The sequence below is a fragment of the Lemur catta genome, chromosome 7 (genome assembly GCF_020740605.2).
Source record: "Lemur catta isolate mLemCat1 chromosome 7, mLemCat1.pri, whole genome shotgun sequence".
In the NCBI taxonomy this organism is placed as follows: Eukaryota; Metazoa; Chordata; class Mammalia; order Primates; family Lemuridae; genus Lemur; species Lemur catta.
This window is the reverse complement of record NC_059134.1, coordinates 47,470,383-47,486,316: the sequence shown is the minus strand read 5'-3', so window position 1 is coordinate 47,486,316 and position 15,934 is coordinate 47,470,383. Positions and strand designations below refer to the sequence as shown.

At 40.1% G+C, this 15,934-nt stretch overlaps 1 protein-coding gene across 21 annotated transcripts in view; it reads right to left on the bottom strand.

Moving 5' to 3' along the window:
• Nucleotides 1–14,753, bottom strand: part of PICALM (phosphatidylinositol binding clathrin assembly protein) — a 95,754-nt gene extending 81,001 nt beyond the window's left edge. For 20 of the 21 annotated variants that reach the window (XM_045557191.1, XM_045557194.1, XM_045557193.1 and 17 more), the window contains exon 1: nt 14,139–14,753. In XM_045557191.1, coding sequence (XP_045413147.1) covers nt 14,139–14,268 — 130 coding nt within the window. In that variant the 5' untranslated portion in view covers nt 14,269–14,753. The remainder of the gene's footprint in view (nt 1–14,138) is intronic. The other variant, XM_045557198.1, reaches the window with a different exon arrangement.
• Between the last annotated feature and the right edge of the window lie 1,181 nt (nt 14,754–15,934).

Below are 15,934 nucleotides of genomic sequence, written 5' to 3'. Positions count from 1 at the left end.
TGGGGCCTAGTGGGAGTTGTTTGGGTTATGGCAGCAGATCACTATTAGTTCATGCAAGAGCTGGTTATTTAAAAGGGTGTGGCTTTTCTCTCTCTCTCTCTCACCCCCCCCACCTTCACTTTCTGCCTTGGTTGGAAGCTCCTTGAAGCCCTCACCAGAAACAGCTACTGACACCATGCTTCTTGTACCATCTGCAGAACAGTGAGATAAAGAAACCTCTTTTCTTTATAAATTATCTAGCCTCAGGTATTTCCTTTACAGCAGCACAAGACAGACTAACACAACTGGAAAGTGTAATTTAATGCCATAGTTACCTGCACTCAATCTTAAGAGTGGCAAAATCTTTACAATGCACACAGGGATTTCTTTATACATTACAAAGTTCTCTCATATCTTAGTCTTCTGATTAGTACAACAGCCTAGTGACAAAGCAAGAAATGTTATCTCCATTATAAAGACTTAAATATTTGCCTAACTGAAGTAACACAAACTAATGGTTGTGTTGGAACTAGCTTCCTTTTTTTTTTTTTTTTTTTTTGAGACAGAGTCTTGCTCTGTTGCCTGGGCTACAGTGCCATGGCGTCAGCCTAGCTCACAGCAACCTCAAACTCCTGGGCTCAAGCAATCCTCCTGCCTTAGCCTCCTGAGTAGCTGGGACTACAGGCACACACCACCATGCTTGGCTAATTTTTTTTTTTTATTTTTAGTAGAGATGGGGGTCTCACTCTTGCTCAGGCTGGTCTCAAACTCCTGACCTCAAGCGATCCTTCCGCCTTGGCCTCCCAGAGTGCTAGGATTATAGGTGTGAGCCACCTTGCCCAGCTGGAACTAGATTCTACAAACAGTCTTTGCAGTAGGGTAATAGATGGAGATAGACACACACACACACACACACACACACACACACTCTCTCTCTCTCTTTCTCTCTCTCTCTCTCTCTCAACTCCCTTCCTCTCTCTCTCTCCATTCCAAGTGGTACAAGATCACATTCTCTAATTATTCTAAAATCCACCTTCTCACAAATCCAATGCTTAGTTCTCATGAATCTAATTCCTTAACATGTATAATAAAATACCTCTGGTCTGGTTTAGTATGTCGTTCTCACTGGCATCATCATCTTCATTGTGACTACAATGAACTAAAGTCCACAGAACATAAAGAAGGTAGCATCTTATTCAACCCAAGTTCACAAGGAAAGGTTTCAAAAGGTCTGGGCATTCTGGGGCATAATGGGGACTCTAAAAGGAAAGAAAAAAAGGTGCTGGGTATTCCTCATCTCCAAATGACTCAAACCACAAGCCTTAATTTATGAGCAAGTTTAAAAGAGGCAAGAATGTCACAGAACAAAGTTAACTCACTAGATGTTAGGTGAACAGGTCTTATGTGATTTTATATGACAAGAACACATACAGCAGTTTTCCAGTCATCTTTTGCACCAGAGATGTAATCATTTCCAATTCAAAGTAAAAGCAGGAGGGGCCTCAATAGTTACAACACATTCTTGGTTAGTCACTAAGTTAGGAAAACATAACTCTGATGAAGAAAGTCAAAGGAAAATCAATTCTAGGTTAAGTCTATAACTCCAAGGATAGGAAGCAGCTTAAGCTTCTCTTAAAAGGTTTCAAATCTCCTGATGGAAGTATTTCTCTCCCTGCACATCACTTTTAGGCAGTCAGTGAAGTCTCAGCCTCCTGAGCTGCTCTATAAATAGCTTTCTAACTTAGCTACCAGTTACAAATCCACAACTAATTTTTAAGTCAGCATCTATGGTTGTCCTTTATTGCCACTCAGCTGTGTTATGCAGTGTTTCTGGGATGAGCTACAGAAATCACCTGAAGATAACGTCTTGATCCACTCTAGGTCACCAAGTCCAAACAATATTTTGCAAAAGAATATGAAGAACAAAAGCAAATGAGGGTTTATAGTTTACAAAGTCTAAGATGTTATATTAAATTAATGCCCAATACAAAATCCAAACCTGATCAACACACAACTGCATAGTTCCGTGAAAAAAAGTTACAAAAGCTAATCTTGAGAAAAGAAAAATAACCAAGGAAATACTGCCTGCTAAACCTTAACTTCTCAGTCATTAAACAGCTGGTTTTGGCCAGGAACACAGTGGCTCATACCTGTAATCCCAGCACCTGTGGGAGGCTGAGGCTGGAGGATCACTTGAGGCTTGGAGTCCAAGACCAGCCTGAACAAGAATGAGACCTGATCTCTACAAAAAATATTATAACTATTTATTGAAGTTATATTTCTCAAAGAAAAGCTCTCTCCTAACCATATCCCACTCCCTAAAAGTTTTCTGTGAGCTAAGAGGCTCTCCCAGATTGTCTGACTTCCAGGCAAAATTCTTCACCACCATCTAAATGTTATTCTCCATTTCCTCTTACTAACAGCATCTTAGTTTAAGTATCTGTAAAACAGTGCTAACAAAACCATCTAATAAATAGGTTTTTTCTAAGTGTTCTGTTAATAATATATGTCAATTGCTCAAAACATAGAAAGGATTCCTTAACATACTGACTGCCACATTAGAAAAAAAATTTTTTTCCTTGGGGCCACAGTGTTTTATTATGAAAATAGAATAAAACATTTGAAAGCAAAATGATCCTTTCGAATTTAACAATTTTTTTTAAATTTTTTATTGTTTTGTGTGTGTGAGTTATATGCAACTTGAAATAGTTCGTGTAGCTTCCAAGGTGAAGAGACATGTGAGTTACATATGCTGTGAGAGGCCTCGGGCTCAAAACTAGTGTGAGTTAAATACAAGTCACATGGCCGTTAATGTGTTAAAGATTAGCTGTTCTCATTTTGTATATGTCCTAACTAAACTAATTTTATGTAACACTGAAGACTGAAATGTTTCCTTAAACTTTACAAAATCTCTACCTTAAGATAAAAGTTAGGTGTACATTATTTCTGTTGAGAAGACTTTTTCAATGATTTTTGTGCAATCTAGAGATTTAGAAATCCCCCAAACCTCAGTTAATGCCACTATCCAGTCTATAATAAAGTTAATATATAAAAAGCTTGAAGCAGCAAAATCTCACCCTCAGTTTCAAGATCAGCAAAACTCCTTGTTCTCTCTATTTTCACACTGGCAGGAGAAAATGATGATATGGGGTAATTTCGAAAAATTGGCTAACGATGGTCCAACATTTTCAAAGTAGCCAAAAGCTACCTGGTAATAATCTGTATCTCAAGGCCATATGATTAAAAGTCATCATACTTTCAACAATCTAGCCTCAGACAATTGCTCCAACTGTACTTATTACATACAACCTGTCCCTCTCATAGCCCCAAAGCACTCCATTCACAAACAGATTGTTTTGTTCACCAAACACCATTCCAGCCTTCCTACCTAAAAATGTTTGCCCATGCTCCTTCCTCCACCTGAAATGCCTATTGCTCCTAACTACTTATCATTTAAGGTCTAGTTCTTCCCTTATCAAAAGCAGTATCTCTCATCTCTGATTTTTAATGTCATTTGATCTGTACTTATCTCACGTAGCCTGGCAATACAGCTATCTGTTTATTTCATCTTCCCTGCTAGACTGAGGACATGATCAGTGATTTTACTTCTAAGATTTCCCAATTATCTCAACACAACAATTTGGATATATAGTAGACAGTGTTAAATTAAATTTGGCCTAACGCTGCCTCTGTAAGCAGTGAACTGCAACTTAGTATGTAAACAAACTACAACCTAACTTAAGAGTATATTCTTGTAACAAGTAGTTAAGTCTCAGCCAACTACAGCAGCCAAGCTTTCACCTAATCACAGCTTGCAAACTGCTCAGACATGTTCAAATAAGGCAAATGCAGAGCTGTAACCAATAAGGCTATTTCTGTATATAATCTTTTTCTATCTATAAATACTGCCTGCCCACATTGCTGGGTAGAGCTCTCTGAACTTTTACTGGTTCAGGTGCTGTCCAATTCATGAATTGTTTCTGAGCTCAAATAAACTCTACTATTAACAAATTTAACTTGTCTACAGTTTTTCTTTTAACACTCAATATGTAACTGCTAAGGAGTATACTAATTTCCACAAGACTAAGTAAGTTTTGTTGGGTAGAGATCCAACTTTAAAAATGTAAGAATGACTAATAACTAATGAATGCATCATTTGCAGATAAACAGATGTCAATAGTTAAACCACATGTCAGTCAGGCCATCAAGATTCTTACTGACTTTAAATTGGTTTAACAAATCTTTTTTATTCATACTATCATCTGATAATGAGATGACAGTATAAACAGTTTGTGTTTAAGTTTATAAACTTGGAAATCAAAGCTCAATTTCCAGACATGTCTAAAAAGCCATCAGATCATAGTATACCTGATTTTATTTAGAGACCCAAACCACGACATATAACAATATTCAGATGTCGAATTTTGGGTGCTAAGGCACATTTAGCCCTCTGCACACCTGCCAACAGAACTGTGCATTCCTTCCCTATTATTCTCAAGAACGCTCCTACAAACTACCAGGGAAAAGGAAAAAATACTTCCCCAGTTTCATGGCACTGGCATCTAAAGCTAGGAAGGAAAGCAGCTAAAATAAGAGAAAAGGGGACTCTAAAATGCAGATTTGGGGAAGAGGTGTGAAGAGACCAGAGTCTACCAAGGTAACTCCTGCTCCTTCAAGATCTCTAAGGGTTCCCTCTCCAATCTTATCTCCCCTTACTCCATTAACACTTTGCATTCCACTGTAAAGAACTATTTAAAGTTTACCCCAAACACACCATAAGGCTCTTTCTTGCCTCCGTGTCACTGCTTATGCTAATTTAAAAGGAACTCATTTTGTCCATATGCAAATCACTATTTATCCTTAAGATTCTCATTTTTCCACTCAGGCCTTGTCCAAGAAAAATAAAGTCTTACAAAATAATAAACTCATGGGTCTTTGTAGGTCTCAAAAAAAACAGTGTGGAGAGTGGGAAAGAATGAGCATAACTGAAGTAGGAAGAAGCCCGCTCCCCCTCATTCAATATAGCTTATTAAAGGTAATACTTCACTTCTTACTATCTTCATTTCCATTTTAAATTCTTTGCCAATGTCCTCAACCAAAACACGCAAGCAGTTGGCAAATAAGGCCTTATAGCATCCTGCCATAAGACGTGGACTATGTGGCCAGGCATGCTGACTCACACCTAAAATCCCAGCTGGGAATGGGTGGCTGAGGCAGGTGGACTGCTTGAGCCCAGGAGCTCAAGACCAGCTGGGGCAATACATTGAGACCTCATCTCTACAAAAAATTTAAAAATTAGCCTGGCATGGTGGCATGTGCCTGTAGTCCCAGCTACTTGGGAAGCTGAGGCAGGAAGATCATCTGAGCCCAGGAGTTTGAGGCTCTAATGACCTATGACTGTGCCACTACATTCTAGCCTGAGTGACAGAACCAGACTTTCTTTAAAAGGGGTGGGGGGAGGCCGGGCACGGTGGCTCACACCTGTAATCCTAGCACTCTGGGAGGCTGAGGTGGGTGGATCGTTTGAGCTCAGGAGTTCGAGGACCAGCCTGAGCAAGAGCAAGACCCCCATCTCTACTATAAATAGAAAGAAATTATATGGACAGATAAAAATATATATAGAAAAATTAGCCAGGCACGGTGGCGCATGCCTGTAGTCCCAGCTACTCGGGAGGCTGAGACAGAAGGATTGCTTGAGCCCAGGAGTTTGAGGTTGCTGTGAGCTAGGCTGATGCCATGGCACTCTAGCCCGGGCAACAGAGTGAGACTCTGTCAAAAAAAAAAAAAAAAGGGGGGGTGGGGGGGAGCTTGTGAACTATCACAGATAACACAAACTCTAAAATCAAGGACTGTCAGGAATTGACTTTTAACAATCACACATTACCAAAGTAATAATAATAATAACAATAACAGAAAGAAAGAGAAAAGCAGAAGAAAACCCCAAGATTTGACAAACAAACTCATTTGTTTTACGTCAAATATACGAACAATAGTTAGGCCTGGAATAAATATGTTACTGTGACAAATTACCCTAATTGTACACATCCTAACTCTGGAAGTTTATTTCCCAACTTCCATAATTCTTCACATTTTCAATCAATACAGAATAAAAATTTACTTAATCATGAAACACAAAGAAGTCTAAAACCACTACCCACTACTCACAGCAAAGACTATCACTCCTATAGTAATCTTCCTCTTTCTTTATATTAAAGATCCCAAACATTGTTTGATAACACATTAGAAACCCCCATGAGAAATTAATTCCTCCTTGATTCATTTAGCATCTTTTTATTTAATACTTGTTATATGCTGCATTTAGCATGGTAAAGAAGACACACAAGAGCCCTCTATACAAACACAATTATAGAAGCTATTATATAAAGAATTATAATATATGAGGCTGGGTGCAGTGGCTCACACTTGTAATCCTAGGACTCTGCGAGGCCGAGGCAGGAGGATTGTTTGAGCTCAGGAGTTCAAGAGCAGCCTGAGCAAGAACAAGACCCCGTCTCTACCAAAAACAGAAAAAATTAGCCGAGTGTGGTGGTTTACACCTGTAGTCCCAGGTACTCAGGAGGCTGAGGCAGGAGGATCACTTGAGCCCAGGAAGTTTGAGGTTGCAGTGAGCTGTGATGACACCACTGCACTCTACCGAGGATGACAGAGCAGACCCTGTCTCAAAAAAAAAAAAAAAAAAAAGAAACAGTCCCATTCCCCATAATAAAATAGCATATAACACATTAAAAAAAAAAACAGAACCCAAGAAACTAAAACTGAGAAGTTTAAAAATATTAATTCATTTTAAAATAATACAATTGTTTCATGAAAAATAACATTTCCCCCCCAAAAATTATAAGAATGGCATTGTTTCACATTTTTGCAAAACTCTTTACTATGTGGCTTAATAGGAAACAGTTGAATTCTTATTATCCACTACTGCAATCTGTTGCAATATCACACATTACATAGCCTCTGGAAAACTCCATTGTACATTGGTGAAAGAAGGAAAGTGGAAAAGGCTCAGTACACAAATATAGTTTTGACCTCACAAACTTGCTGAAATAGTCTTGAAGACCCTCAGGAGTCTCTGGCCCACACTTTAAGAACCACTGCCAACAAAGGAGCAAAGGCAACACAGTGGAGCAAAGATAGTCTTTTTTCTTCTTTGTAATGAATGGTACTGGCACAAGTGGAAATCTACAAGCAAACAACTAAATCTAGACACAGGCCTTACACCCTTCACAAAAATTAACTCAAAAGGGATCAGAGACAAAATGGATTACAGACTGATAAAATACAAAATGCAAACAATAAAGCTCCTAGAAGATAACACAGAAGAAAACCTAGATGACCTTGGGTTTGTTGATGACTTTTTAGATATATCACTGAAGGCATGACCCATGAAAGAAAAAACTCATAAGCTGCACGTGATTAAAATCAAAACTTTCTGCTCTGCAAAAGACACTGTCAAGAAACTGAAAAGACAAGCCACAGACAGGGGGAAAATATTTGCCAAAGATACATTTAATAAAGGATTGTTATCCAAAATATACAAATAACTATTAAAACTCAACAAGAAAACAAAGAACTTAACTTTTAGTACAAGCCAAAGAACTTGACACCTCACTAAAGAAAATACACAGATAGCAGGCACATGAAAAGATGTCATATCTTTTAATTTGCATTTCATGTCAGGGAAACAACAATGAGATACTACTATACACATATTAGAATGGCCAAAATACAGAACACCTCAAATGCTGGTGAGGATATGAACAATAGCATTCATTGGTGGGAATACAAAATGGTATAGCCACTTTGTAAAACAGTTTGGAGGTTTCTTAAAAAACTGAACATACTCTCATCAAATGATCCAGCCAAACAAACTGAAAGCTTATGTCCACACAAAAAACACACACATGTTCACAGCAGTTTTATTCATAAATGACAAAACTTGGGAGCCCCCAAGATATCCTTCAGTAGGTGAATGGATAAATAAACCATGGTACATTCAGAGAATGGGAGGTTATTCAACACTAAAAAGAAATGAGCTATCAAGCCATGAAAAAACAAAAAGGAAACTTAAATGCATATTACTAAGTGAAAGAAGCCAATCTGAAATGGCTACATACTGTATGATTCCAATTTCATAACATTCTTGAAAAGACACAACCATAGAGACAGTAAGAAAAAAGATCACTGGATGCCAGGGTTCTCAGAAAGGGAAGGATAAATAGGTGGAACACAGAGGCTCTTTAGGGCAGTGAAAACTACTTTGTATGACAGTGGTAGATACATGCCATTATATATTTGTCAAAACCCATCCACATGTACAGCACCAAGAGTGAACCCTACTGTAAACTATGAACTTTTGGTGGTAAAGATGTGTCAGTGTCGGTTCAATTGTAACAAATGTACCACTTTAGTGGGGGATGTTGATAATAGCAGAGGCTATGCATGTAGGAGGGGTGGAGGGTATACGGGGAATCTCTGTAACTTCCATTCAATTTTGCCATGAAACTAATAAAACCGCTCCAAAAAATAAAGTCTATTTTTTAAAAACCCACTGCCATGAATAAATGAATATAGTTTATTCACTTTCTGGAATAAAAAATTATGTAAAAAGTCACACTAAGTTAATAGCAGATGCCAGTGCTACACTACTAGAGTTCAAAATCCCAGTTCCCTTCTTCCCAGCTCTGTGACACTGGGCAAATTACTGAACTTCTTACTGCCTTAGTTTCCACTTCAGCAAAATGGAAACAATAGAATCTCTCTCACCAAGCTGTTAAAAGGAAGTTAACAAATATAAAGTGTTCAATACAATACAGTGCCCTGCACAAAATAACCACAAATATTTGTTAAATATAAAATCCATCTAGGCAATCAGCACAAAGAGTACTCCTACTCCTACCTACATACCAATTTGACTTGAGAAATCCTTAATTTTCTGATAATCTGGCAAATCATAATTCTGAACATAATTTCTAATATATAAATGTTTAGGTTCATCAAGATTCCCTTTTAAAAGAATATCATTAGTCAAATATAACTGCCCAGAATGATCTTCCACAAAAAGAACCATATACACAATAAACATACAAAATTCTAAAAGGTCAAATCCAAAATTTTGATTCTCTAGACATGTATTAATGCAGTTTAACTCAGAACATACTGAGACAGAACACAAAGTAACGGAAATGCCACTGTAGCCACCAAAAGAACAGGAAGAACAAATACTAAGCCTTTACTTTAAAAGTCTAAGGCTAACTCTTCCTGGTAGGGCTCTACCCTCTTGCCAGGATGCCTTTAAGTTTATTTTTCTTACTTCTTTGATTTTGACAAATCATGAAATTAAGCATTTTGGAACTGAACAAAAGAAAAGAGAAGTGACTTTCTATACATTATGGTGAACTTTCACATAAAATATTCTAAATGATGAACAATGGACAATTTTAAATTAAAGCAATTCTCACTATTAAAAGTCCCAGTTACCTTATTTCTAAACAAAAGACATCCTGGGACAGATCTTCCACTTTATATTTTCCTTACATGCATCATCTTAGAAATCAGATCCCAATTATCAGATACCTTCTTGACAATATTCAAACTAAGCACCTCTAAGATATCATTAACTAAGATATTAAAAACCAATACATATGCTTAAAAAGTAAATTAATTCAGGGACATTTCAGTATTTTATACCTTTTCTTTTCTTTTTTTTTTAATTTTTTGCAGGGATGGGGTCTCACTATATTGCCCAGGCTGATCTTGAATTCCCAGCCTCAAGCAATCCTCATACCTCAGCCTCCCCAAGTGCTGGGATTATAGGTGACAGCCACCTCATCCAGCCTATATATTTTCAATGGTCATAAAAACCACTAACCCAAATACAAATCCCACCTTCTACATATGCAAAACATTTACAAATCTTACTTTTTAAAAAATTGTTTCCACAATTAAAATTAAGCAGGGTTGGCAGGGCGTGGTGGCTCATGCCTGTAATCCTAGCACTTTGGGAGGCTGAGGCGCGTGGATCGCTCAAGGTCAGGAGTTCGAGACCAGCCTGACCAAGAGCGAGACCTTGTCTCTACTAAAAATAGAAAGAAATTATGTGGCCAACTAAAAATATATATAGAAAAAATTAGTCGGGCATAGTGGTGCATTCCTGTAGTCCCAGCTACTCGGGAGGCTGAGGCAAGAGGATTGCTTGAGCCCAGGAGTTTGAGGTCGACGCCATGGCACTCTAGCCCAGGCAACAGAGCGAGATTCTGTCTCAAAAAAATAAAAAAATTAAGCAGGGTCTAGCTTTGGTTCAAAACATACAAATACCGATGCTATATCTACCCAAAAAAGATATGCTTATAATGGATGCTTAGTAAGAAATTAATCTTGATTTTATGTTAGAACAGATAAGGCAGATTGTGGTTGAAATGAAGTATCCCTGGAAATTAATTGGGAAAAATATTGATTAAAAAATTAAGACATTATAGTCATTAACATAAATATTACATTTCAGTGAAACATGTCAAAAAGTAAATGTCTGGGCAGGAGAAGTAGCTCACTCCTTTAATCCTAGCACTCTGGGAGGCCAAGGTGGGAGGATCGCTTGAGGTCAGGAGTTCGAGACCAACCTAAGCAAAACCAAGACCCTGTCTCTACCAAAAATAGAAAAAATCAGCCAGGCGTGGTGGTGCCCGCCTGTTGTCCCAGCTACTCAAGAGGCTGAGGCAGGAGGATGGCTTGAGCCCAGCAGTTTGAGGTTGCAATGAGCTAGGCAGACACCACTACACTCTAGCCAGGGCAACAGAGTGAGACTGTCTCAAAAAAAAGGTAAACGTCCAAGGATAGTAAATTAAACTAACATAGAAAAAGAAAGTTAAGAATTCATATCAAAAACAGGATAAGATTAAAAGGTTGTGAAATCAGATATGTTAAAAATAGTATTTTCCCTATACTTCAATCATTATGAATGTTTTAAGCATTCTATACCCTTTAAATGGACTTAGAAACTACTTTTTATACATAGGAATTACCCCCACCCATCACCTATGAGAGAGGATTAAATGATATAAGTGCCTGCAAAACTGAAGTTCTTCAAATATAAGTGCTACTAAACAAAAAAAAAAAAAAAAGGAAAAAAAAAATACAAGTGCTACTATTCTTCTACCTTGATTATGGCCATTAAAAGCCTGAAATTTATTGGAAATCATGTTTATTTTCACTAATATGTTTCAAGTTTGACAACTCTTTTCACACTAGGGACACTGGTCAACATTATTATCCACTAACATCTACTGTATAAGCAAAGCAAAAAGACCTTTTTTCAACTAATATATAATGTAGTATGAATTAAGCCATAATTCATAGATTATAATAATCACTTCCTGCTATGGAAAGATCTTGGTAAGGAAATGCACAGAAACTACCTCCAGTTCTAAGGCCTATAGTTAAAACAACAAACCTAAGCATATTTTTGTTAAATGCTGCCATTTTAACATAAAATCGTTTTCATTAGGTTCTTATAAGTAGGTGTTAGTTGTTGGGGACATTAAAAGGTACAACAGAACTAAGCTTTCACTATAAAGAAAAAATCTTAAAAAGAGGAAAAATTACTTGAAATGACAGATCTCTATATTAAACCCTAAAGTTCATGATGTCAACACTAAGAACCTTTTTAATTTTCTTAAAGCATCTTAGTGTGGGGGAGGTGTTTGTCTAGTAAACCATTCATTGGTCAGACTTTACTTAAACTTATTTCATTAATGAGAACTGGTTACACGGGCATTTTAAGCAACAGTACAGAGAAAATAGTGTCACTGTATTTTAAAACCTTACTGAAAAGAAAGAGGCATAATGTTTACACATTTTTTTTAAAAAGTCAAACACTACCAGGTATATTCAAGCTTTAAAAAAGGTAAGAGCTTATAAAAACAGCAGTGGCAGAGAAAAAGAACCACAAATGTGAGATTATCCTCCAAACCTAATCCCAGCTGGCATCTGCAGTAGAGGCTTTTACAAGAGAAAAGGCCAATAACATTTATAAAACCATAAGCAAATATCACTCCTTCTAACCCTATCTAACCTATTTTCTACCCTTTTTGGCACTGTGTTAAAAGAACCACTGCTACATTTGAAATAAAACACAATATGTATAAAGACTTTTAAAAGCTTTATCTATTCTTGTTATAATTTATCATTTTGAGTGAAAGGAGAGAAAAATAGTTCACACAGTCACTTCTTACCCCCACATCCAAAAAAAAAAAAAACTAATAAAAGAATTAATACAGTGGTAGGGGCAAACTGTAAGATGTGGTAGGGCAAACCAAGTAGTCATTGGAAGAGAAGAGTAGAAATGCCTACTCCCCATATCAAATAATCAAAAAAGCATTTACAGCTCCATGATGCAGTTTAAAGAATTTTCTGTGCGTAAGTGTCACCATTTAAATGTAATCTCCGTTCTCTAAACAGGCAAGGACTGGTAAGTTAAAAAGTAGCCTGCATGAGCATCATCACTGAAAACCAAGCACTAATGATTTTTTAAAAACTTTTCCACAGTAGAGGAACAAATCAAAATGAATAATGGGTTTGTTCACAGCAATAACTTGTTCTAACAGCACTTCAAGAGCAAATATCTTGGAAGAATTCACATTTTGTACATTTTTTTAAATGAGCAAACCTTATTTATGGCCAAAGTCCAGATGAGAAACCATAACAGGCCTCCTGACAAACGAATTCCCTATCAAGACATCTTCATTCTTGCTTCAAGCAGTAAAGCAAAGTAACTTTACGTTTAAGTCAGTCAGACTAATGTGTCCACTAGTCATTTAAAAAGGAACTTACTATTGTGACTATTTTCCTATTTTTCCCTGAAAAGTTTCAGGTCAAAGCTCCATTGACTCAAAGCCTGAGTGATCCACTGAACTTTGTACCCTGAGGTAAAGGAGCATAAACAAAAAGGAGGACATTAAAGGTGGCTTCCAGGTTTCAAAATAGTTGGGAGGAGTTAGTTCTATTAATTGTATCTAAGTTAGTGAATGCAGCAATACTATGCCGTATAAGAAAATCTAGTTCCTCAAAAGATAATTGACATATTCTGTTCAGTTCAGACTTAGTTTAAAAAATAAATAAAACTACAAAGATGTATTGGCATAAATTAAAACGTATCCAAACTCAAGCATCATCAAACGTCGTTGTAAGCTATTTGTAGGTAAATTTATTAAGCCATTTTGAATTCCAACAGTCTACGCTTCACACTTAAGCTTCTAAATTCAAACCGCCAGGGTTAACAGTTCCAGGAACGGATACCAATATCAGCAAAGCCTTTTTCCATATTCCCATTTGAAAGTGCGGGGCGGGGGAGAGAGGCTAACATTCATAACTCACCCCAGTCAAAAGTATAGACAATACAATGATTAAATTCCACGAGAGGCAAATAAAAATTCCAACTTTCCACAAAGCTTCCCCTACACCCACGAAGAAGGATAAAAGTAGAGTACTGGGTATGGTGCTGAAAATGAGCCGAAGGAACTTAAGCTACACAGGCCAAAAAGGTAACCCAAGTCGGGGAGGAAAGACGGAAGAGAAAGCCTGGAAGGGAAGGGAAAAGCTAGTGCAGAGCAAAGGATTTGGGAATCACTTCAAGGGAGGCAACCCTGACGGTTACAGAGCAGCAGGGATGTGGGTCCAAGGAACCCGGCATTTACGGAAACCCGAAGGCGGCTAATGGGGAAACAATGGGGCGGTGAGACCCGGAGCAAGCGGGAGACGCTCAGGCGAGAGCAACGAGGCGGCACCGGACGGGTGGGATGGAAGAGCAGAAGGCTGCCGGAGAGGGGCAGGGGGACGAGAAGCCAGGTGGGGAGGCGAGTCGGCCCAGTGTGATGGGGTATGGTGTCGCACTGGGCGGTGAGGCGAGGGTCCCCTAGGAACCAGGAGGGGAGTGGCTTGTCAGGGATTTTTAGACAGCGAACGGGGGGAACGGAGGCCGTGAAGGCTGATGTGATGGAAGCAAAAAGAACACAGCTCAACGGGGAGAGCCGCCGTGCTAGTAAGACGCAGGGAGAGAACAGGCAGCTGAAGGGGGAAAGGAAAGAATGAGGAAAGGAACCGGGTGGCATGGGCAGGGAGTAGGGGCCGAGGCTGGCTTCACTCACAGTCCAGGTGCTTTTTCTTGGGCCCCATGATCTCGTGGGTCGTGGCCTTGCATACTGTCTTGGATACCGCGGAGCCGGTGACACTGTGCTGGGCGGCGGTGATTCGGTCCGTCAGGCTCTGGCCGGACATCTCTGCGGCTCCTCCGCCACCCCTCCCGCTCGGCAGCCGGCGGGGACTGGGACCCCCACGAGCCGGAGGACCCCCGCCCCCCACCGCACCCCCTACCCCCACCGGCTCCTTCCCCGCCTGCCGGCCTGGGGCGGGGCTCAGGGCCGCGCGCTGCCACCTAGCCCGGAGAGAAGCGGTTCGTGTCACCCACGGGGTCGGACACGACGTCGGGTACTCCTTTGCCCCCGCCTCAGCTCAGCCCACCCCTTCCCTGGTCAGCTGGAGCCCGGCAGGGCAAGAGGGACAAGCAGCTGCAGGAAAATGGCGGCGCCAGGCTCCTCCTCGGAGCTTTCCGGGCTGCCCCCGGGTCACGTGACTAGGGCACCGCCCCTCCTCCCTTCTCCCGCCCCTTTTCCCTTCCCTTTCCTCTTCCACGCCCGCCCTCCCTCGCTCGGCGAGGGCAGAGCGGGGCGGCGCCCGCGCGGTACGTGATGGAACCCGCCCGGCGGGCGCAACAGGAGGCCCGCCCGGGGGGAGTGCGCGGCCCGCCGCGTCACGTGACTTTCTGCCAACAGGTCGCCAGAGGCCCAGCCTGCGGGGGTCACAGAGGGGGGTGGGGCGGGGGCGGGGCGGAGGGCTTCTCCCCTCTCTCCCCACCCCCGGGTGTCCTCGTGTTTGTGGTTGAAACCAACAGCTTGACAAAGAGGAGGTGCGGCTGCCTGAACAGCTTCCCCTGAGAAAGAGGGTGTCACAGCTCTGGTTCTCCGAGCTTTCCTAGCGTAGTCAAGCCAGAATGCGTTTGGAGACGCCCCCCGAAGTCGTCCTCTCGGTTTAAAGGAAAAGGTTCCAGTGGGCTTATTTTCTGAACTTGCCAGCAGGCCTCTCTCTATTATGGAACTGTTGAAGCTTTCCCTGTTTTCTTACCCCAGAAAGGTTTTTTACTCCCTTTCCTTGAGAGGCCTGGAAATGTCACCTGGTTTTGTTTATCTCCACTCCAAAAACTCAACACATCGCTGCCAATCTAAATTTAGTTACTAACCAGCCAGTATTCACTCTCTAGGGTGTCAAATAGGACAGGAAACACATAGTTTCACTGGAATTTGAAAAGGGAAGTAGTAGGATGATGTCAACAGAGATTAGCTTGACCCTACAAGGCTGACTGTTGTGGTGATTAAAGGTCCAGACCATAGAAGGAAGTGAGAGGGTGGTAAATGGAGAAGTCCCATTCAAAGAGTGGAGACATCACTACCTGCCATCTCCCGGGTTTAGTCTTTCTTCCCCTTGGCCTCTTTTCTCTTATTGGGTGAGCCAGATTTCCACGGAAAGACATTGACACTGCCTGTGGGCATTTTAGAGGAAGTGTTATACCCTGAGAATCTGTTCTATGAGATTCAGAAGATATACTAACAAAGCCTTTTAAAATGTTATTAGGGCCCTACATTTAACCTAGGGTTAGGGGTAAGTTTTAAAATCTCTATGAATGTATTACCATGTAATCTTACTAGTTTCAAATGAAATGCTAACATACTCAGTCTGTGTACGCCATCTGCCAGCCATATCGAAAATACTGTGCCTCAATCTGGTGACTCTCAAAAGATACAAAACTCATAGATATTTAACATTTTATGTATCATATCAGGAATTTTGTGGTCTTCTCCCATTCCCTTTCCCTCTACACCTGCTCACC